The 22287-nt window shown below is 35.2% G+C and overlaps 1 protein-coding gene and 8 long non-coding RNA genes across 13 annotated transcripts; all 9 read right to left on the reverse strand.

Annotated features, from left to right (window-relative positions):
• Positions 1-2305: 2305 nt before the first annotated feature.
• LOC114544445 lies at positions 2306-5043 on the reverse strand. Of its 4 annotated transcripts, none has more exons than XR_003690425.1 (7): positions 4797-5043; positions 4531-4675; positions 3648-3720; positions 3516-3557; positions 3033-3121; positions 2894-2948; positions 2306-2779 (listed from the first exon to the last, which is right to left on the reverse strand). It is a non-coding gene; the product is annotated as an uncharacterized LOC114544445 (long non-coding RNA). The 4 variants fall into 4 exon arrangements; XR_003690423.1 differs by having other exon boundaries at positions 2315-2779; positions 3801-4675; positions 4797-5037; XR_003690422.1 differs by having other exon boundaries at positions 2316-2779; positions 3648-4675; positions 4797-5036.
• Positions 5044-7313: 2270 nt separating this feature from the next.
• On the reverse strand, positions 7314-8192 carry LOC114544451. The gene has a single exon (XM_028563090.1). It carries the CDS (start codon positions 8190-8192, stop codon positions 7314-7316), a length of 879 nt encoding a protein of 292 aa, XP_028418891.1.
• A 1076-nt stretch (positions 8193-9268) lies between these two features.
• On the reverse strand, positions 9269-10968 carry LOC114544446. Its single transcript, XR_003690426.1, has 3 exons — positions 10409-10968; positions 10122-10193; positions 9269-9952 (listed from the first exon to the last, which is right to left on the reverse strand). It is a non-coding gene; the product is annotated as an uncharacterized LOC114544446 (long non-coding RNA).
• Positions 10969-11519: 551 nt separating this feature from the next.
• On the reverse strand, positions 11520-12165 carry LOC114544450. The gene is made up of 3 exons (XR_003690431.1): positions 12126-12165; positions 11714-11919; positions 11520-11643 (listed from the first exon to the last, which is right to left on the reverse strand). It is a non-coding gene; the product is annotated as an uncharacterized LOC114544450 (long non-coding RNA).
• Positions 12166-12409: 244 nt separating this feature from the next.
• Positions 12410-13312, reverse strand: LOC114544449. The gene is made up of 3 exons (XR_003690430.1): positions 13274-13312; positions 12719-12827; positions 12410-12448 (listed from the first exon to the last, which is right to left on the reverse strand). It is a non-coding gene; the product is annotated as an uncharacterized LOC114544449 (long non-coding RNA).
• Positions 13313-14080: 768 nt separating this feature from the next.
• Positions 14081-14726, reverse strand: LOC114544452. Its single transcript, XR_003690432.1, has 3 exons — positions 14687-14726; positions 14275-14480; positions 14081-14204 (listed from the first exon to the last, which is right to left on the reverse strand). It is a non-coding gene; the product is annotated as an uncharacterized LOC114544452 (long non-coding RNA).
• Positions 14727-14970: 244 nt separating this feature from the next.
• On the reverse strand, positions 14971-15875 carry LOC114544448. Its single transcript, XR_003690429.1, has 3 exons — positions 15837-15875; positions 15280-15388; positions 14971-15009 (listed from the first exon to the last, which is right to left on the reverse strand). It is a non-coding gene; the product is annotated as an uncharacterized LOC114544448 (long non-coding RNA).
• Positions 15876-17316: 1441 nt separating this feature from the next.
• On the reverse strand, positions 17317-19016 carry LOC114544447. 2 transcript variants are annotated; one of them, XR_003690428.1, is made up of 5 exons: positions 18928-19016; positions 18753-18826; positions 18558-18680; positions 17844-17952; positions 17317-17353 (listed from the first exon to the last, which is right to left on the reverse strand). It is a non-coding gene; the product is annotated as an uncharacterized LOC114544447 (long non-coding RNA). The 2 variants fall into 2 exon arrangements; XR_003690427.1 differs by lacking the exon at positions 17317-17353 and adding an exon at positions 17535-17573.
• A 161-nt stretch (positions 19017-19177) lies between these two features.
• LOC114544453 lies at positions 19178-20194 on the reverse strand. The gene is made up of 4 exons (XR_003690433.1): positions 20157-20194; positions 19820-20073; positions 19504-19622; positions 19178-19191 (listed from the first exon to the last, which is right to left on the reverse strand). It is a non-coding gene; the product is annotated as an uncharacterized LOC114544453 (long non-coding RNA).
• Between the last annotated feature and the right edge of the window lie 2093 nt (positions 20195-22287).

Raw genomic sequence — 22287 nt, forward strand, 5'->3', positions numbered from 1 at the left:
GAAAAAACGGGTATGGTAAGATTTGAACCATCGATTTACCACTAGGGAGCCCTTGTCTCCTCCACTGGACTACAAGATTATGTGCTGAACGGCTATGATTTTTTATTTATTGTAACCTTTTCAAGAAGTTCATAATGAAAAAACGGTTATGGTAAAATTCGAACTACGGATTTACCACTTGGGAGACCATTGTCTTTTCCACTAGACTACGAGATCATATGCTTAGCGGCTACGATTATTTAATTTACTTTATCTTTTTCACGAAGTTCATAATGAAAAAACGATAATGGTAAGATTTGAACCATCGACATACCACTTGGGAGACCAATGTGTTCATCACTAGACTATAAGATCATGTGCAGAAGGGCTATGATTATTTAATCTACTTTATCTTTTTCACGAAGTTCATAATGAAAAAAAGGTTATGGTCAGAATCGAACCATCGACTTACCACTTAGGAGACCACTGTCTTTACCACTAGACAACGAGATCATGTGCTGAACGGTTATTATTATTTAATTTACTTCATCTTTTTCACAAAGTTCATAATGAAAAAACGGATATGGTAAGATTTGAACCATTGATTTACCATTTGGGAGACCACTGTGTTCACCACTAGACTACGAGATCATGTGCTGAACGGGTAAGATTATTTGATTTATTTTAACGTTTTTGACAAAGGACTTAATGAAAAAGAGTTATGGTAAGATTCGAAGCATCGACTTACCACTTAGGAGACCATTGCCTTGACCACTAGACTGCAAGATCATGTGCTGAACGGCTAAGATTATTTGATTTACTTTAACGTTTTTACTAAAGACATAATGAAAAACGGTTATGGTAAGATTCGAATCATCGATTTACCACTTGGGAGACCATAGTCTTCACCACTAGATACGAGATCATGTGCTGAACGGCTGTATATATTTGATTTACTTTAACCTTTTCACGAAGTTCTTGATGAAAAAACGGTTAAAGTAAGACTCGAACCATCGATTTACCACATTGGAGACCATTGTCTTCCTCACTAGACTATGAGATCATGTGCTGAGCGGCCATGAATATTTGATTTACTTTAACCTTTCCAAAATGTTCATAATGAAAAAACGGTTATGGTAAGATTCGAACCATCGACTTACCTCTTGGAAGACCATTGTGTTCTCCAATAGACTACAAGACCATGTGCTGAAGGGCTATGATGATTTAATTTACTTTAACGTTTTTGAAAAAGGACTTAATGAAAAAGGGTTATGGTAAAATTCGAACCATCGATTTACCACTAGGGAGACTCTTGTCTTCATCACTACACTACGAGATCATGTGCTGAACGACTATGATTATTTAATTTACTATATCTTTTTCACGAAGTTCATAATGAAAAAACGGTTATGATAAGATTTGGACCATCAATTTACAATTTCGCTGACCACTGTCTTCACCACTAGACTACGAGATCATGTGATATACGGCTAAGATTATTTGATTTACTATAACGTTTTTACGAAGGACATAATGAAAAACAGTTATGGTAAGATTCGAATCATCGATTTACCACTTGGGAGACCATTGTGTTCTCCAATAGACTACAAGATCATGTGCTGAACGGCTAGGATTATTTAATTTACTTTATCTTTTTCACGAAGTTCATAATAAAAAAACGGTTATGGTAAGATTTCGAACCATTGACTTACCACTTGGGAGACCATTGTGTTCTCCAAAAGACTACAATATCATGTGCTGAAGGGCTATTATTATTTTAATTTACTTTATCTTTTCCACGAATTTCATAATGAAAAAACGGGTATGGTAAGATTTGAACCATCGATTTACCACTAGGGAGCCCTTGTCTCCTCCACTGGACTACAAGATTATGTGCTGAACGGCTATGATTTTTTTATTTATTGTAACCTTTTCACGAAGTTCATAATGAAAAAACGGTTATGGTAAGATTCGAATTACGGATTTACCACTTGGGAGACCATTGTCTTTTCCACTATACTACGAGATCATATGCTTAGCGGCTACGATTATTTAATTTACTTTATCTTTTTCACAAAGTTCATAATGAAAAAACGATAATGGTAAGATTTGAACCATCGACATACCACTTGGGAGACCAATGTGTTCATCACTAGACTATAAGATCATGTGCAGAAGGGCTATGATTATTTAATCTACTTTATCTTTTTCACGAAGTTAATAATGAAAAAACGGTTATGGTAAGATTCGAACCATCGAGTTACCACTTGGGAGACCATTGTCTTTTCCAATAGACTACAAGATCATGTGCTGAAGGGCTATGAATATTTGATTTACTTTATCTTTTCCAAGAGGTTCATAATGAAAAAACGGTTATGGTAAGATTCGAAGCATCGATTTACCATTGGGAAATCCTTGTTCTCACCACTAGAGTACAAGATCATGTGCTGAAGGGCTATGATTATTTAATTTACTTGATCTTTTTCACGAAGTTCATAAAGAAAAAACGGTTATGGTTATGGTTATTATATCTATATAAGTATTTGCATAACAAATACCAGATATCTCTCGTTATAATTAGTTGAATTAAATTTGCATCTCAGATATGTTGCTTAGTATGTGTATAGAATTTAATTGCTGTAATAAATTTTATACTATATGTCTTCTCACACGCACTATAGAAATAGGTTAAATAGGTTATTAAAATGTTGACATATTTTATCGTAACGTCAACGTTATTGAAAGAAGATTCCATCATCTTTTTCAGCAATTCCTCTCTCCTGTTTGATGTGAAAAGATGCTGGAAGACAAAAACAAAATTGGGCACAAAATGTAAAACTTCAATTTGCAGAAATAACCGGTATCTTATCCTTTTGTTATTATATGGCTGGTACTAGCAGCATCTGGTACATACCATTCTGCTAATAACCACCACAGACAACAACAAATCCCCTAGGATAATCTGAGACCTAAGATAGAAATGGAATGAAAGCCTGAGTTAAATTATTGCAAATCACAAATATTCAAATGTCTGGCAATATCAAGTATCATACCAGTGCAATCAGTTCTATATCTTTATAGTTGTAAGAAGCCAATTTTTATTATCTCTTTAATCAATCTGATCCAGTGAGCCTGGTGACACCTAAATTGAACAAAATTGCTTCAAAAATGGCTAATAACAAGGAATATATATATGTATATAAACACACAGGTAAGTTATCAAGAAACTTTAAAACAATAAAAGTAACTGTAACGTGAGTGCAACCTTTCGTTCATTTCAATGTAATTTATAACCACTAATCCTCTACACAAAAATATGGCATATGTTGATGTTGAAATAGTTTGGAAATGTTAGCTTCAGTTAGCTTATCACTTTATTAATAAGAACCCACTTATTAAATTAGAAAAGGAATATGGACCTAATTTTTTGAAGACAGAGGGGGGGGGGGGGCATTGATACCATGATGAATTACGAATTTGAATTTATTGCGAATAGTTTCATTTTAAGGAATGAGGTATAATTAACCCGAACATACGAATTCACTTCCACTTTTATGACCAGCAAAGTCTTTGTAGAACTTTTAAAATATAATAATCAGTGGTTAATTGACAGATTGTACAATACAGTAAAACAAAGGTACGAAATAATAAAAATTACACTTCCTTACTAAAGCCTCTGTGATAAGGTCTTCTCTGCGCTCGGTAGAAAATGTAATATTCTTAGTCTTTTGCCTGCTTTGTCTATAAATTAAACAAAGACAGATTTTTTACAAATTACCAGCAGTTGTCAGTTTTATTTTATCTCAAGATTGACAACTGACACTCTCACACCAATGATAACTTCTGTTGGTGCCTTCAAGCTTGGCATGATGTTTAGAAAATCTTTGTAAGCCCACTAAAATATTTTTGAAAATTTGTCAGTTAATAACTTTCTCCTTGTGGTTACCAGCCATTCACATGTGCAATGATAAAATTAGATTGAGAACTTTATGGCTGCAGTTATATTCCTGTTGCCGAAATACATACAAAGACGAATGATAGTGGTACATACATACAATAATTTGCATGAAAATATGGAAATGATGATAAAATCCTAAAAGGACATAGGATTGATTTCAACATAATTTGTTTGGAAAATCAGCAAATGAACCTCTATTTCGGAGTTGGTCTGAATTCTTGACATTTTTCCAAAACTTTCTAATAGTTGTTGATCATAACAGAGAGCTATTATATATGTTAGGCATTTGCAAGCAAATTCAAATTTGAAACCCCAGGATCATGCAGCAATTATATTGTATCAATATGATGGAAGACTGGAAGTCAGGATACATATCATGTCAGATAAGCCCAGGTTGCACAAGACATCTTAATCAAAATTTACATCAAAGTGATTTTGACAAACATTGACACTCCTGTATTAAAGTCACATACTCGGTTAGAAAACTTGTAATTTGTTATAACAAAAATATTACAATTACCTGGTATTATTTAATATACCAGAACAGTACTTGAGTGTGAAAGTGCAAAAGTATCCAGAACTATTACACTTACTTGATTGGTGACTTCAAAGGTAGAAAAATTGTCAGTTTTTACCGCTTTCGATGCGATGGAGAACACTCTCTTATACCTAGAAACGATGTGAAACGAAGTCCAGTTAACCAACCATGCCCATCACAAGCCCGGACTGGTAAACAAACTACGAAGAAAGTACACGATGGTTACACGGAAATCACTTTCCCACCACGAGTGTTTGATCGTAAAATGACAAGCTATATTGTCGTCAAAAAATTTGCCATTTTAAAGTTTCGATCACTCACAACTGAAATATGAACATTATTAGTCACACAAAATCGAAAACATTCGATTGCAATTCCGCCATGATCTTTGGGGCATACCCGATTCGTGAATTTTGACGTCGGGCGCGTGATGAAAGGACTGATGAAATATTATGTGGCAGATCACTAATGAGGGTTATAAGGCCGGGTTACAAGTCACGAAATATATTGTAATAATTAATTAAATATGTAATGCATAATTATAAGGCACTAATAATATAATGCTACCATTAAATTGTTCTACGGTTTTATGGTTTCATGGTTCTACGGTTCTATGGTTCTACGGTTCTACGGTTCTACGCTTCTACGGTTCCATGGTTCTATGGTTCCAGGGTTCTACGGTTCCAGGATTCTACGGTTCCATTGTTCTACGGTTCTATGGTTCTACGTAGGGGTGGATCCAGACTGATGTCTGATGCGACTGATGCGAATGCATCAGTCAAAATTTCACGAGCATAGTAATTGAACACTAAATACGGAAAATTGCAATAAATACGGAATTTTCCAAAAATCTCTAATAAAGTTTATTATTTATTCTCTTTTCGGTTTACACTGTCTTACAATTCGTAAAAAACTAAAAACGATTGTTAATAAATCCAAAAAAGGCAAAGCGAGACGATGTTTGAAATTTTAATTAAAATTTCGCCTTTCTCTCGTTGTACGGTTGCTTGTCGTGACACTATATCCCCGAATATGTCGATTATGCATCCACTCTGACTTATCCACTCTGTCGTGACACTATATCCCCAAATATGTCGATTATGCATCCACTCTGACTCTTATCATATTACCGTCAGTGGATGCGTTTACGTAAGATTGGTTCACAAGGGAATGAGGGATATTTACTGTCAACAATCAGGTGTATACAATTAATTTATCAAACCATGGAAGAAAAACAAAATATTTCACCTATGATAATTTAGAAATATCGCTTCCTTGCTGACTCAATTGTGGTGGAAGAGTAAGGGATAACCTTGTTGATGTACATAATCTTTATGATTATTTATGTTTACCACCTCTATGATACCTTTAAGAAATGGATTTGAATTGTTAAACATATCAATAATTCAATTTATTCTGATACAGGGTTCATGGAGCATAAGAATGCCAGGGGTAGAAACAATTTAAGAAAAAATCCTGCACTTCAGCTTGTTACAGAGGTAAGTTTGCTTTTAGTTTACAGCTTTCATATTGATATAAGGTACCATAATTCTTGTTGACAAACTATCCAAACAGATAATTGACTGCCAAATTTCTTTGTTAGACATAATACCCATGTGTGCTACTTCGCTACTTTTTAGTTACCTGCCATATTTTGTATAAAATTCTCATTGATATTTTAGTTAATTGACAGAGTAAGGGTTCTAAATTACCAGTAGAATAATTTTCTTTCACAATGTATCTGGCAAACTCTATTAATTCTTTTTCAGGTAAAAGCAGAATTTTAAAGAGTAAACCACAAATTAATCCATGATATGGTTGGCAAATTTCAATCCATTGATTGAGAAAAATATTTTGGACTATGCCAAGAAATGTAACAAGAAACTACATTTGTTCTTATAAACAGAGTGGAGAGAGCAAATTGCTGGGAAATCAGGTAAGTCATGCAATTAATAATAATTTGTCCAAACCAATGGCAAAATTACAGTATTATAGCAATACAGGCTATTCCTACATGAAATATGGCCTATTTATAATCTATCTATCTTGATAAACAATTTTTTCAACAGACATCACAAACACGACAAAAAATGTTGGCTTACATGATTTCACTACATTTTATTATCTATAGGTATTATTTACAAACAGTTAAAAAATGTACTATGAAGTTAAGCATGCCGTCACACTAAGGAGTCAAAAGAAACATTTGCATGTAAATACCTATATAGGTGATTACAACAAATTTTAGCAAGTATACAAATAAGTTGCACCATATAGCAAAATTTATAGGTATGGATAACAGTTTTTAATAGCATGCATGAGTTACAAGCAAACATGTTAAAGCAATAATAATGTTACAATATATAAAATTATATTACTACCGTTTTTATGCAATCAATATGTTCAACAGAGCTTATCTCTTTAATTAAAAACATATATATTATGTTACACAGGTAAAATATTAAAAACAAACTTTTCCAAGCTTTCGGACGAACGCGTCCATCATCAGGGAATAACTGGCGTAAAACAAATTCTAGCCTTAAATACGGTCTACAAATGTGCATACATTAATAATTATACAATAATAATTAAGCCTAAGGTTAAAACCTATTATAAGAGGAAGCGTACCAAAAGCCCAATTATATAACACAGTACTCTCTGTTTAAAGAATGACAATAATTCATAGTTCTTATTTCTTTAAAATCGGCTTATAAACGTCAGGAAGTATCCTACCATTATCTCTGTTCGAAATACCGTTACCCGATTGCTCAATCATACATGCTTCTTTCCATTTACGTTGCGCCCATCTGCTCTCTTTACATAATAATTTTGAATCGTTCATGCTATATCATGTTCACAATCATACCCATGCTTAGCTAAAGCTGACTTTTCAATCTTCCCCAAACGGACTGCTGCCTTGTGTTCCTTCTCTCGCGTTCCAAAAGCTCGTCCTGTTTCACCAATGTATTCTACATCACAGCCCGCACAGGGGATGCTATACACCTCCCCTGTCTGTTCTTGGATTGATAATACATCCTTTGGTTTTACTAACTGTTTTTTCAACGTGCATACCGGCCTCATTGCAACTTTAAATCCGTTTTTAATTAATGTCCGTTTTAATCGTTCCGTTGTACCTTGAATATATGGAAGGACTACTAAACCATTGCCCTTATCCCGGTCTGTTGGTTGTTCAGCATCGCCCACTGATAAATTACCACTTCCAATTTCCCTACAAATTCTCGTTAACATTTCTTTAGGGTAACCGTTGCCTCTCAAAACTTTATATACTCGTTTCTCTTCTTGCTTTTGCTCCTTCGCATCATTACATACGCCAACTGCTCTCATAAAAAGTGTCCTCGCAACCGCATTCTTATGCTGCCTTGGATGATGGGAATCGAACGGTAAATATCGATCCGAATGCGTCGGCTTTCGGTATACCTTTGTGTGGATCATACCATCATCACTAACTTTATTTAGCGTATCAAGAAACGCAAGGCCTTCCTTCTTATTATATCTCTCCACTGTAAACTTAATGTGATCACTTTGAGTGTTCAAATGGTCATGGAAGTTAGAAATCTGCGATTTCTTCAGTGCTGTGATCGTGTCATCCACAAATCTGTAATAAAACCTCGGACTATCAACAAAAGTATTCAACGCTTTGATTTCCAATTCTTCCATCACTAAATTAGCCACAACCACCGACACCGGTGACCCCATTGTTGTACATGTATTTGCTTATAATAACTTCCTCTGAATTGGAATTCAGTCGATTTTAGACAAAACTCCAAGAGTTCAACAACATCCTGTTCTAATAATGACGTCCTTTTTACTAATGTTAAATCCTTATTCAGTCTTGAAGCCGCAATCTGAACTGCTAATTCCACCGGGATTGAAGTAAATAATGCCACAACATAAAACGACACCATTTCCTCATCATCTTCCAATCGGAACTCACTTACTTTCCGAACTTACTCATATGAATTCTTTATATGGTGCTGAGAGTTACCAACAAGTGGAGATAAAATACCACGTAGAAACTTTGACAACTCGTATGTTGTAGAACCAATAAAACTAACAATAGGTCGTAATGGTATGCCATCTTTATGGATCTTTGGTAACCCATATAAGCGCGGTGTTATACCATCCGTCGTACTTAACTTTCGGTATAACTTTTTTCCCAGCTTTTCTTTCTTTGTAACCAAAATTAATTTCAATCGCTTTTCGCATTCTTTTGCTGGATCTTTATCCAATAACATGTATGTCTTATTGTCATTCAACATATTGTTTATTTTCTCTTCATACTGAATTCTATCCATCACCACTGTCGTATTGCCTTTGTCTGCTTTCAAGATCACTATTGTTTCATCCTCCTTTAAATCCCTTATAATTTGCCTTTCTCTTTTAGTCATGTTGTCCTTTGGTAACTTCGCCTGTTTCAATATACTAGCCGTTTCTGTTCTAATTTCAGTTTTTTGTATCTCATCTAGACTGTAAATTGAACTTTCTACCTCGGCAATAATATCCATAATCGGAACACGTTTTGGTGCCATTTCAAATTTCAAATCTTTTTGTAATACAGAGCATTCATCGGTTGTGAAGGGCAATGGTTTAGTAGTCCTTCCATATATTCAAGGTACAACGGAACGATTAAAACGGACATTAATTAAAAACGGATTTAAAGTTGCAATGAGGCCGGTATGCACGTTGAAAAAACAGTTAGTAAAACCAAAGGATGTATTATCAATCCAAGAACAGACAGGGGTGGTGTATAGCATCCCCTGTGCAGGCTGTGATGTAGAATACATTGGTGAAACAGGACGAGCTTTTGGAACGCGAGAGAAGGAACACAAGGCAGCAGTCCGTTTGGGGAAGATTGAAAAGTCAGCTTTGGCTAAGCATGGGTATGATTGTGAACATGGTATAGCATGGAACGATTCAAAATTATTATGTAAAGAGAGCAGATGGGCGCAACGTAAATGGAAAGAAGCATGTATGATTGAGCAATCGGGTAGCGGTATTTCGAACAGAGATAATGGTAGGATACTTCCTGACGTTTATAAGCCGATTTTAAAGAAGTAAGAACTATGAATTATTGTCATTCTTTAAACAGAGAGTACTGTGTTATATAATTGGGCTTTTCGTACCCTTCCTCTTATAATAGGTTTTAACCTTAGGCTTAATTATTATTGTATAATTATTAATGTATGCACATTTGTAGACCGTATTTAAGGCTAGAATTTGTTTACAACAGTTATTCCCTGATGATGGACGCGTTCGTCCGAAAGCTTGGAAAAGTTTGTTTTTAATATTTTACTAGTGTAACATAATATATATGTTTTTAATCATGAGAGTTCCGAGTAACATAACCACATTACATTTTACTTATCTCTTTAAGTCATCCAGCTGCCAATAGTCCAGGTGATGAACAGTTTTTGACTTTTGATACCATGACAGAGTCATCCATAAAGAACAATGGGCTGGCATAAGAACATATATTTAGCATGATATTAATACATGTATCTTTTACAGATAATACCACATAAAATATGGTATGTATTAATGGAAAAACTAGATTTAGGCTAATCATTATTATAATAATGTCCTCTTTGATCTAAAACTTCCTAATTATCAGACTTGCTCAGTTACCATGGTCTCTCATTTATTTATTGAATCTCCTCATGTCTTTCCCCATGCAATGTTGCAAAATTCTGTTCTAATCTAAAAGAACAAATATAATGAATTAACAAGGCAAGCAATATAGCCACAGCAATGACAGCATTATTTATGTCATCATCAAGACAATAATAACTCATGGATAAAGGAACATTATGCTGACTTTCTTCGCCTGGCATTAATAAAGTACTTATTGAGTGCCATTGTGCCAGAAATTTAAGCACTTTTAATCTTAACAGCAACGAAATGTCAATGTTTACCTGAATCCCTTTGTCTCAAATGTAAAAATTGAAAGATCGATCTCTTGGTAAATGAAAAACAGGATGGTTTTTCTGAAAAATCAACGTAAGGGCTGGCAACCTAGTATGATTTGGGAATCTTAATTCATCTCAGAAGCATGGCAATATGGCCAATAATGCCAAGAAAAATGCTTGTTTTTCGAAGCAGAGACATTGTGTGAGAATTATCGATGTTTTTCTAGTTCTTTTTATGGCATCACCCTTGAATACTCCACCAAATCCACCTTCGCCAATCAAGCCATTCTCGATATAGTAATAAATCGCACCTGAAAGTCAAAAGCAATTGCTTGCCAATATAACTGAACAACTAAAGAAATATGTGAAGTAAAATGGATTTTAGAATAAAAATGCAAACTCTAAAAATTTTTGTAGCGATAGAATCGACTTGCCTTTTGACTTGCAAACTTCAACAAAGTTTTCCCCATCGACAACTCTAGTGACGCGTGGCACAATTGAAGGTTGGGAAGGTTTGAGAAAATAAATGGGCTTACAAAAGGATTGTTATGGAATTAAACTTTCATAAATCCTGTCTTTCCCACCGCTGGTAGTAAAGTTTGTGTTTCATCGAGTTTCGGCCGACTTTGTAGTCTCAAAATCCACGAAGTATCTCTAATTCGTCTTCGAACTAGAATCTGAACCCATCCTTGACCAACGCAACTGCACCCATTGCTTAAGTCACAAGATTTCTGTACTGAGCCTACGGTACCAGTGGCCTTTAAATCGCGGGTAAGAAAGTCAGCTGCTTTCGTATCGAATTTTGTGTTTGACACCTGGCTAGAATCATCTGCACGAGCTTTGCTATCAGTTGAAGAAGCCTGGAAATGTCAAATACGTTCCTAAGAGCTTTCACTAGAAGAATATTTAAACTTGGTTGCTCTTCCAAATATATTTTGTTGTTTAAGAATAAATACGCTGGGCAGACAGCGTATGCGAATTTAAACAATGATACTGAAAGCATTTTCCTTACCTGACTAATTGAGGCCTCGTTTTTGTTTCTCTTAAGCTCAACTTTTAAAACCTCAGGCTCCGTGCCCTTCTGCAGTGAATCATCTCCCACAAACACTTTTCCTGCCGAACAATATGCGCATGACATGTTCGAAGTTGCCCGCTTGTTGACTGTAACCGTGATCAACACATTGCCAAGCAACCAACTTCTTGACGCTCCATTGTGCAGGAGTGGTTCTACAACTGCAGTTCTACAACAACAACAAAATAGTCATCTTCCTTGAAACACAGTGCAGAAAAATACGAAGCCAATATACAGACGTTTTTGGTTGGGTCAAATAAGAAGAAAATGTATATTTGACCATCATATCAACCACGATTTCCATCATCTCTGAACTAAGTGTGTTGCTGTAGTCTTCCTTTGATTTCTCAAGGGAGTTTGGGGGTGACTGGAATTTGGTGGAGGGATGAGTGACTTTAGGGTATGGGTTTGCAGCATCTGAACATATATCTGTGTTGTTAAGACTCTAAAGGAATACAAGGACATATATTTTAACAGAGTTTTCAAATGATTGAAAACGAGCTTCATTATTAGCAAAATTATGTAACATGAAATGGACAAGTTTATGTAACAACACTGACTAAGCTGTATAAAGTTTAAAGACCACTTCTTAATATCTATTGAAAATTTAGCAAGCAATCTCCGTGGCAATAGAATGAGATGTGGACTTACTTTTTTAATAAATGGCACGAATTGCTTTCTTAACAACAGTGGAAAATTGACAAACCAGGATGAAATGACATTATCAGCAAGAGTTACCGTGTATTGAGAGTATCTAAGGTGAAACATTTTCAACTCATCAACAACTTTTCGCCGAATACGATTGGGTGTTTATACAAGCTAGCTCTCTTTAGGGGGTACATTGATATTTCGCAAAAGATTTCCTAATTTACGTAACTTCAAGAAACATACCAGAGAGAAATTCTAACAGTGGTATGACAACTTGAGGCGTTGGCGAAAGTTTGGTAAACTTTTCCAGATATGTTGGGAGCAGTCTAAGGAACGAAAATCTAGAAGTTATTGCTCAAAAAATCTTGTATTTGTGAAGGAGTATCTCGCATAACAAGAGACGTTACATTTAGGCTGGATTTTGTTGAAAAACATTTCTGTAAATTCACTGAGTGCATTATCAAGGCACGATTTCAAATATCTCCAAAGCAATAAACTTCTAAAACATTGCAATTACTTCAACCAACTTCATTCTTTACAAAGTGCTAATGGACATAAAAAAGTCTCAAATTCCAGACTATCTTAAGTAGCCATACCTTGTCATAACTGGCAAAGCATTTCTAACATACATATGGTGAGACAGGATACGCATAAGGTCGTGGAATGAGCAACCAAACCAACCTCCAAAGTACGCATCAGACAAAACTAAACGAAATATACAACAACGTTTAAGCGAGAACAGACAACCGCTGAAAATAAAGTCAAGCAGGTTCTTATCTGTTCATCTTGACCAATAAAAATGTGGTACGTACACAGCTATGTTAATACCTTCACATGTTACATTAAAATATCCAATTAAATCATTAGTATGGTATGATATAATTATGGTATAAATTGGTTATGGTATGGTATGGTGTGATATAATTATGGTATGATATGGTTATCGTATGGTATGATTTGTCTTGGTATGGTATGGTGTGATATAATTTTGGAATTATATGGTTATCGTATGGTATGATTTGGTTATGGTTAGTTATGATATGATATGATTATATGATATGATTATATGATATGTTATGGTATTGTATGGTTTTAGTAGTTATGGTAAGATATTATGATAGATGCAAAAAACTGAATGAGAAGAACCGTACCTGAAAGTCAAAAGCAATTGCTTGCCAATATAACTAAACAACTAAAGAAATATGTGAAGTAAAATGGATTTTAGAATAAAAACGCAAACTCTAAAAATTTTTGTAGCGATAGAATCGACTTGCCTTTTGACTTGCAAACTTCAACAAAGTTTTCCCCATCGACAACTCTAGTGACGCGTGGCACAATTGAAGGTTGGGAAGGTTTGAGAAAATAAATGGGCTTACAAAAGGATTGTTATGGAATTAAACTTTCATAAATCCCTGTCTTTCCCACCGCTGGTAGTAAAGTTTGTGTTTCATCGAGTTTCGGCCGACTTTGTAGTCTCAAAATCCACGAAGTATCTCTAATTCGTCTTCGAACTAGAATCTGAACCCATCCTTGACCAACGCAACTGCACCCATTGCTTGAGTCACAAGATTTCTGTACTGAGCCTACGGTACCAGTGGCCTTTAAATCGCGGGTAAGAAAGTCAGCTGCTTTCGTATCGAATTTTGTGTTTGACACCTGGCTAGAATCATCTGCACGAGCTTTGCTATCAGTTGAAGAAGCCTGGAAATGTCAAATACGTTCCTAAGAGCTTTCACTAGAAGAATATTTAAACTTTGTTGCTCTTCCAAATATATTTTGTTGTTTAAGAATAAATACGCTGGGCAGACAGCGTATGCGAATTTAAACAATGATACTGAAAGCATTTTCCTTACCTGACTAATTGAGGCCTCGTTTTTGTTTCTCTTAAGCTCAACTTTTAAAACCTCAGGCTCCGTGCCCTTCTGCAGTGAATCATCTCCCACAAACACTTTTCCTGCCGAACAATATGCGCATGACATGTTCGAAGTTGCCCGCTTGTTGACTGTAACCGTGATCAACACATTGCCAAGCAACCAACTTCTTGACGCTCCATTGTGCAGGAGTGGTTCTACAACTGCAGTTCTACAACAACAACAAAATAGTCATCTTCCTTGAAACACAGTGCAGAAAAATACGAAGCCAATATACAGACGTTTTTGGTTGGGTCAAATAAGAAGAAAATGTATATTTGACCATCATATCAACCACGATTTCCATCATCTCTGAACTAAGTGTGTTGCTGTAGTCTTCCTTTGATTTCTCAAGGGAGTTTGGGGGTGACTGGAATTTGGTGGAGGGATGAGTGACTTTAGGGTATGGGTTTGCAGCATCTGAACATATATCTGTGTTGTTAAGACTCTAAAGGAATACAAGGACATATATTTTAACAGAGTTTTCAAATGATTGAAAACGAGCTTCATTATTAGCAAAATTATGTAACATGAAATGGACAAGTTTATGTAACAACACTGACTAAGCTGTATAAAGTTTAAAGACCACTTCTTAATATCTATTGAAAATTTAGCAAGCAATCTCCGTGGCAATAGAATGAGATGTGGACTTACTTTTTTAATAAATGGCACGAATTGCTTTCTTAACAACAGTGGAAAATTGACAAACCAGGATGAAATGACATTATCAGCAAGAGTTACCGTGTATTGAGAGTATCTAAGGTGAAACATTTTCAACTCATCAACAACTTTTCGCCGAATACGATTGGGTGTTTATACAAGCTAGCTCTCTTTAGGGGGTACATTGATATTTCGCAAAAGATTTCCTAATTTACGTAACTTCAAGAAACATACCAGAGAGAAATTCTAACAGTGGTATGACAACTTGAGGCGTTGGCGAAAGTTTGGTAAACTTTTCCAGATATGTTGGGAGCAGTCTAAGGAACGAAAATCTAGAAGTTATTGCTCAAAAAATATTGTATTTGTGAAGGAGTATCTCGCATAACAAGAGACGTTACATTTAGGCTGGATTTTGTTGAAAAACATTTCTGTAAATTCACTGAGTGCATTATCAAGGCACGATTTCAAATATCTCCAAAGCAATAAACTTCTAAAACATTGCAATTACTTCAACCAACTTCATTCTTTACAAAGTGCTAATGGACATAAAAAAGTCTCAAATTCCAGACTATCTTAAGTAGCCATACCTTGTCATAACTGGCAAAGCATTTCTAACATACATATGGTGAGACAGGATACGCATAAGGTCGTGGAATGAGCAACCAAACCAACCTCCAAAGTACGCATCAGACAAAACTAAACGAAATATACAACAACGTTTAAGCGAGAACAGACAACCGCTGAAAATAAAGTCAAGCAGGTTCTTATCTGTTCATCTTGACCAATAAAAATGTGGTACGTACACAGCTATGTTAATACCTTCACATGTTACATTAAAATATCTAATTAAATCATTAGTATGGTATGATATAATTATGGTATAAATTGGTTATGGTATGGTATGGTGTGATATAATTATGGTATGATATGGTTATCGTATGGTATGATTTGTCTTGGTATGGTATGGTGTGATATAATTTTGGAATTATATGGTTATCGTATGGTATGATTTGGTTATGGTTAGTTATGATATGATATGATTATATGATATGATTATATGATATGTTATGGTATTGTATGGTTTTAGTATAGTTATGGTAAGATATTATGATAGATGCAAAAAACTGAATGAGAAGAACCGTACCTGAAAGTCAAAAGCAATTGCTTGCCAATATAACTAAACAACTAAAGAAATATGTGAAGTAAAATGGATTTTAGAATAAAAACGCAAACTCTAAAAATTTTTGTAGCGATAGAATCGACTTGCCTTTTGACTTGCAAACTTCAACAAAGTTTTCCCCATCGACAACTCTAGTGACGCGTGGCACAATTGAAGGTTGGGAAGGTTTGAGAAAATAAATGGGCTTACAAAAGGATTGTTATGGAATTAAACTTTCATAAATCCCTGTCTTTCCCACCGCTGGTAGTAAAGTTTGTGTTTCATCGAGTTTCGGCCGACTTTGTAGTCTCAAAATCCACGAAGTATCTCTAATTCGTCTTCGAACTAGAATCTGAACCCATCCTTGACCAACGCAACTGCACCCAATTGCTTGAGTCACAAGATTTCTGTACTGAGCCTACGGTACCAGTGGCCTTTAAATCGCGGGTAAGAAAGTCAGCTGCTTTCGTATCGAATTTTGTGTTTGACACCTGGCTAGAATCATCTGCACGAGCTTTGCTATCAGTTGAAGAAGCCTGGAAATGTCAAATACGTTCCTAAGAGCTTTCACTAGAAGAATATTTAAACTTGGTTGCTCTTCCAAATATATTTTGTTGTTTAAGAATAAATACGCTGGGCAGACAGCGTATGCGAATTTAAACAATGATACTGAAAGCATTTTCCTTACCTGACTAATTGAGGCCTCGTTTTTGTTTCTCTTAAGCTCAACTTTTAAAACCTCAGGCTCCGTGCCCTTCTGCAGTGAATCATCTCCCACAAACACTTTTCCTGCCGAACAATATGCGCATGACATGTTCGAAGTTGCCCGCTTGTTGACTGTAACCGTGATCAACACATTGCCAAGCAACCAACTTCTTGACGCTCCATTGTGCAGGAGTGGTTCTACAACTGCAGTTCTACAAAAACAACAAAATAGTCATCTTCCTTGAAACACAGTGCAGAAAAATACGAAGCCAATATACAGACGTTTTTGGTTGGGTCAAATAAGAAGAAAATGTATATTTGACCATCATATCAACCACGATTTCCATCATCTCAGAACTAAGTGTGTTGCTGTAGTCTTCCTTTGATTTCTCAAGGGAGTTTGGGGGTGACTGGAATTTGGTGGAGGGATGAGTGACTTTGGGGTATGGGTTTGCAGCATCTGAACATATATCTGTGTTGTTAAGACTCTAAAGGAATACAAGGACATATATTTTAACAGAGTTTTCAAATGATTGAAAACGAGCTTCCATATTAGCAAAATTATGTAACATGAAATGGACAAGTTTATGTAACAACACTGACTAAGCTGTATAAAGTTTAAAGACCACTTCTTAATATCTATTGAAAATTTAGCAAGCAATCTCCGTGGCAATAGAATGAGATGTGGACTTACTTTTTTAATAAATGGCACGAATTGCTTTCTTAACAACAGTGGAAAATTGACAAACCAGGATGAAATGACATTATCAGCAAGAGTTACCGTGTATTGAGAGTATCTAAGGTGAAACATTTTCAACTCATCAACAACTTTTCGCCGAATACGATTGGGTGTTTATACAAGCTAGCTCTCTTTAGGGGGTACATTGATATTTCGCAAAAGATTTCCTAATTTACGTAACTTCAAGAAACATACCAGAGAGAAATTCTAACAGTGGTATGAAAACTTGAGGCGTTGGCGAAAGTTTGGTAAACTTTTCCAGATATGTTGGGAGCAGTCTAAGGAACGAAAATCTAGAAGTTATTGCTCAAAAAATCTTGTTTTTGTGAAGGAGTATCTCGCATAACAAGAGACGTTACATTTAGGCTGGATTTTGTTGAAAAACATTTCTGTAAATTCACTGAGTGCATTATCAAGGCACGATTTCAAATATCTCCAAAGCAATAAACTTCTAAAACATTGCAATTACTTCAACCAACTTCATTCTTTACAAAGTGCTAATGGACATAAAAAAGTCTCAAATTCCAGACTATCTTAAGTAGCCATACCTTGTCATAACTGGCAAAGCATTTCTAACATACATATGGTGAGACAGGAAACGCATAAGGTCGTGGAATGAGCAACCAAACCAATCTCCAAAGTGCGCATCAGACAAAACTAGACGAAATATACAACAACGTTTAAGCGAGAACAGACAACCGCTGAAAATAAAGTCAAGCAGGTTCTTATCTGTTCATCTTGACCAATAAAAATGTGGTACGTACACAGCTATGTTAATACCTTCACATGTTACATTAAAATATCCAATTAAATCATTAGTATGGTATGATATAATTATGGTATAAATTGGTTATGGTATGGTATGGTATGGTGTGATATAATTATGGTATGATATGGTTATCGTATGGTATGATTTGTCTTGGTATGGTATGGTGTGATATAATTTTGGAATTATATGGTTATCGTATGGTATGATTTGGTTATGGTTAGTTATGATATGATATGATTATATGATATGATTATATGATATGTTATGGTATGGTATGGTTTTAGTATAGTTATGGTAAGATATTATGATAGATGCAAAAAACTGAATGAGAAGAACCGTACTGAAAAAATTCTAGCGTACAAATGAGGTCGGCGCATGTCATGAGGAACACGAAATAATCCAGGAAGAAAATCATAATTTCAAACCTGAATGCAAAGTAAAATTTTTAGTTCATGATTTTGGTGTGAAAAGTGCACAACTTAACTTCCCTTACCATTTTAGATAACACTGTACATATTTAATGCAAGTAGTGCTTTCAAGAATGTATCAAGTTTTTATCTTGCAGTGCCTCTGGAAAGTTTCTCAGAACCACATACAACACCTCCAATTCCAATTTCTAGAAAATAAAAAAAGTTGAACTTTAATCGAAACTTTATGCCAGATGATATATTATGATGGAAAAGTTTACCTGTTGTAAGCACACAAGAATAACATTCATTGCCTCGTTGTAAGGAAGTGAGACAATCCCGGTTGTCTTATCTTCTGCAGAATTAAAACAAAAATGAGGATGTATTACACTAAGAAGAGAAGGAATTTTGGAAGCAGAATACCTGACATGCGTTGCACTATCATCATTAACCAACCTTTTCCTTTCACAACAAATAACATACGAAGTGAATTTAACTTTTCCAATTTTGTCTTGCACAAGGCCTAGATGTTCTCAGCTCGCAGACTGAGGAAACATTGAAGAATCTTTAAAAAACAACAATGTAAGACATCATAAAAAAATCGCGAGAAAAAACATGGAATTTGGCTTACCACAAGTCGTATCTCCGATGCAATAGACGTCCGATAGCGATTGTCATAATGAGTTTTTATGTGGTACACTAATATATTGAATATTCGTTCTGCAATTACATAATAGGAAAGGGAGAATAAAAAAATTATATTTTATATAACACCAGTGTAAAATGAATGATAAATGGAACTGTACAGCAAAATAGGCTATTACTCCTGACAATAATGTTGCACAGAAGCAAGACATTAAATATCTCAGAAATATTTGGGCTAAAGACCCCGGAATACCACTAAATTATAGCGGTTGAAACGATTATTTGAATAGTATATTCCAACCAGCATATAGCTATAACCTGCATTTGTATTATAAGTAAAAACATTAATCAAAATAATAGGTTGCTTTGTTATCTCAAATTACTCACCCATAGCAAGATGTATTTTAGAAATTCCATATCTTTTCGCTTTTTTGGTACTCTGTTGTCTTCAAAATGTCCCAATTTTACATGTTATCAATCTGTTGTAATTCTCAGTAATTCTTGGGCTAGGATGTGCAAAGAAATCGAAGAAATAGTATTATATAAATAGTAAATCGATTTTGACGCTAAATATATCAAAATAGTACTGAATATTTGAACTAAACCACTGCAACCGGTTTTTGTTTGCAATTTGGGCAATATCCTAAGCATTAGGCCGCTTTGATGTGTAATATTGAATATATAAAACGCGTGAATATCATACCTGTGAATAGCTATGTATGCATGGCGGTAAAACGCCATATTTCCAGTGGAATTTGCAATATTTAGCCTTGAAATTTACTGCATTTGAGATTTTGTCAGTTTTTTATATTCACTATTATTCCATGCCATGCCCAATTCGACAATATTCTGAAAGGTTCAGTAGTTAAATGTACCACATAATTTAAATGCTACAACAGTTTGAAAGATTTACTTGCCTTTTAAATTCCGACTTTCCTGCTCGATGGGGTTCTAAAGCTTGTGGGGAAAAAAGCTATTTAATTGAACTGTAATTTTTTGTGAACTTCATGAGAGAAATAATCGAACAAATACACACATACTGTGATATATTGGCTTGGAATATGCTCCAAAACGTGTGAAATCGAACATTTGTTGTGCAATCACCTTGCAAATATCAAAGAAACGGGATCAAAATTTGAATATAGATTAACCAATCTGATTGGTTTTTATTGAACCAATCGTGGAGTACAAAAATTGACCAATGACAAATTGACCTGTGCACAGAAATAACCAATCAAGTTGTCTTAATTTGCTGAATTATGCAAGAGCCTACACGCTATAAAACAGAGCCGTCTGCGACCGTTTTCTTCAGGTAAGTTAGTTCTTTCTTTAGGTAGGATCAAGGTATGTGTAATTATTTTTTTAATAGAAGTAGATCCCCGTGGCCACTCTGTTAGCTAAGAATCTCTGTCCCCGTATCTGGAAACACGGCTCACTGCTTGTCTAACTGTGTTTTGCTCTTCGTTTTCTAGGGAGCTACTAATAATTTTTTTTTGTGTTTTTCAGACAAAGACGATCGTAGTTTAGTTTCAGTATCCAACCCTAAGAAGCCACCCCATATCCATACCCTCAGTTAAAACCCTAGCCACAATTGCCTTCATGCTAATCGTGAATGATTCCTTTTTTAGGAACAACTCACCATATTTTTTGTCGTTTCAGCTACAGAGTTAGTGGGTTGTGGGTTGTTGGATGTTGTGTCGTCGGTTGTGTGTTTTGTGTTGTACGTTCGTATTGTCTGCCAGTCGGTTTGCGAGTTGCCCTGTAGCTCTCGCTTTTTCCTGGCCACACAAAGAACACATTTCAGGTACTCCTTTTTAGGAGATTGGGTTCGAGTCCCATGAATGTGTCAATTTTGCGCTGATATCTAATGTGGTCCGTCTCTAATACAAAAGAACAACATCCAACAGACAATCTGCATCCTTTCACCACACCAACTACAAGTGTTGTCCTCATACAACAGAATGGAACTTCCAACAGAGTAAGGAGTAACCAATACCCAAGATGAAGTTCTCGTAACTTCTCAAACAGGACAGGATGCGGCACTTGTTAATGAAGTATTCTCGATGTTTAAGGGATCCTCTCAGTTAGACGTCCGATGAGAGGATATTTCAAAGTGGTAAGCTGATTTAAACTTGTGATTACTGTGCGAATACTTCACCCATTTTAATAAATATGAGATCACTAAACTCATTGCTGTCTGCTCGTAAATGGCGCACACAGATAATTTGATTTTATCTGGAAGTATTTTATCAAATCAACTAGAAATTGTGTTATCTCAAAGAAAAAACATTTACCTATTTGTATAAATTCAGTTCATTTCAAAAGCTTTCCTATAAGCCAAGATATTTATTGCCGAACTTGTACTTTTTAAATTGAATTTTAGAGAAGCGAAAATACGCAAAGCCTTCCAAAAATCTCGCCTAAAAACCTCCAAATATTTGTAGTATACATTGGGATCAATACTTTCATCTATTTTACTTGAAATACAGTCGCTTTGGCGATTTGTAGTGATATTTCCAACAAACGTGTTTACAAATGGAAACTGGAAAATGTGCATACAAAATTCCATATCACCATATTGGCGAAAATTTGACAATTATGACTTCTAGGGACAATTTTACCCCGGACATCGATTACCGAGCTTATTTTACCCCCACGGGGTAGGCAACCTAACATTTTTGACACCTCCAACCTCACGTGACAACCACATGTGCATGCAGCTGAGCAACGCCTCGCTATACACAATAACAAATAAAAAAAGCTTTATTTTTCCAGTTTTTCTGCCTATCCTGACTTAAAAACTATCAGAGAAGATAACTAAAGCCTTTACAGTTTACATGTAACGGTTAAAAGATGACAGGATAAAAATAACGAAGAAAATAACGAAATTCCAAAGGCGAGTTATATTTCTGTTTGTAATCCCGTGTAATTTGATATGATTTTTAGAGCTGCACTGCAGTGTCAGGTTAACAGGAATATTGATTAATTTCTGGATTAAAACAGAAGCGATTGGGTTAAAGTATTTTTCTTCAGCTATATTTTGGTGGTATTTTTGTGCTTTTTAAATTAAACGGATTAATTTAAACATTAAAAAACCAAGATAATTTCATGATATCTGGTGATGGAAGGCATGACAAGAATTATGCCTACACAATATTTTGCTGTACAGTT

The sequence above is a fragment of the Dendronephthya gigantea genome, unplaced genomic scaffold (genome assembly GCF_004324835.1).
Source record: "Dendronephthya gigantea isolate DGI-Jeju-01 unplaced genomic scaffold, DenGig_1.0 000794F, whole genome shotgun sequence".
NCBI classification, from domain to species: domain Eukaryota; kingdom Metazoa; phylum Cnidaria; class Anthozoa; order Malacalcyonacea; family Nephtheidae; genus Dendronephthya; species Dendronephthya gigantea.

Excerpts from the sequence above, each read along its gene's own strand:
- LOC114544451 (XM_028563090.1), bottom strand. The coding sequence starts at position 8,192 with ATGGGGTCACCGGTGTCGGTGGTTGTGGCTAATTTAGTGATGGAAGAA.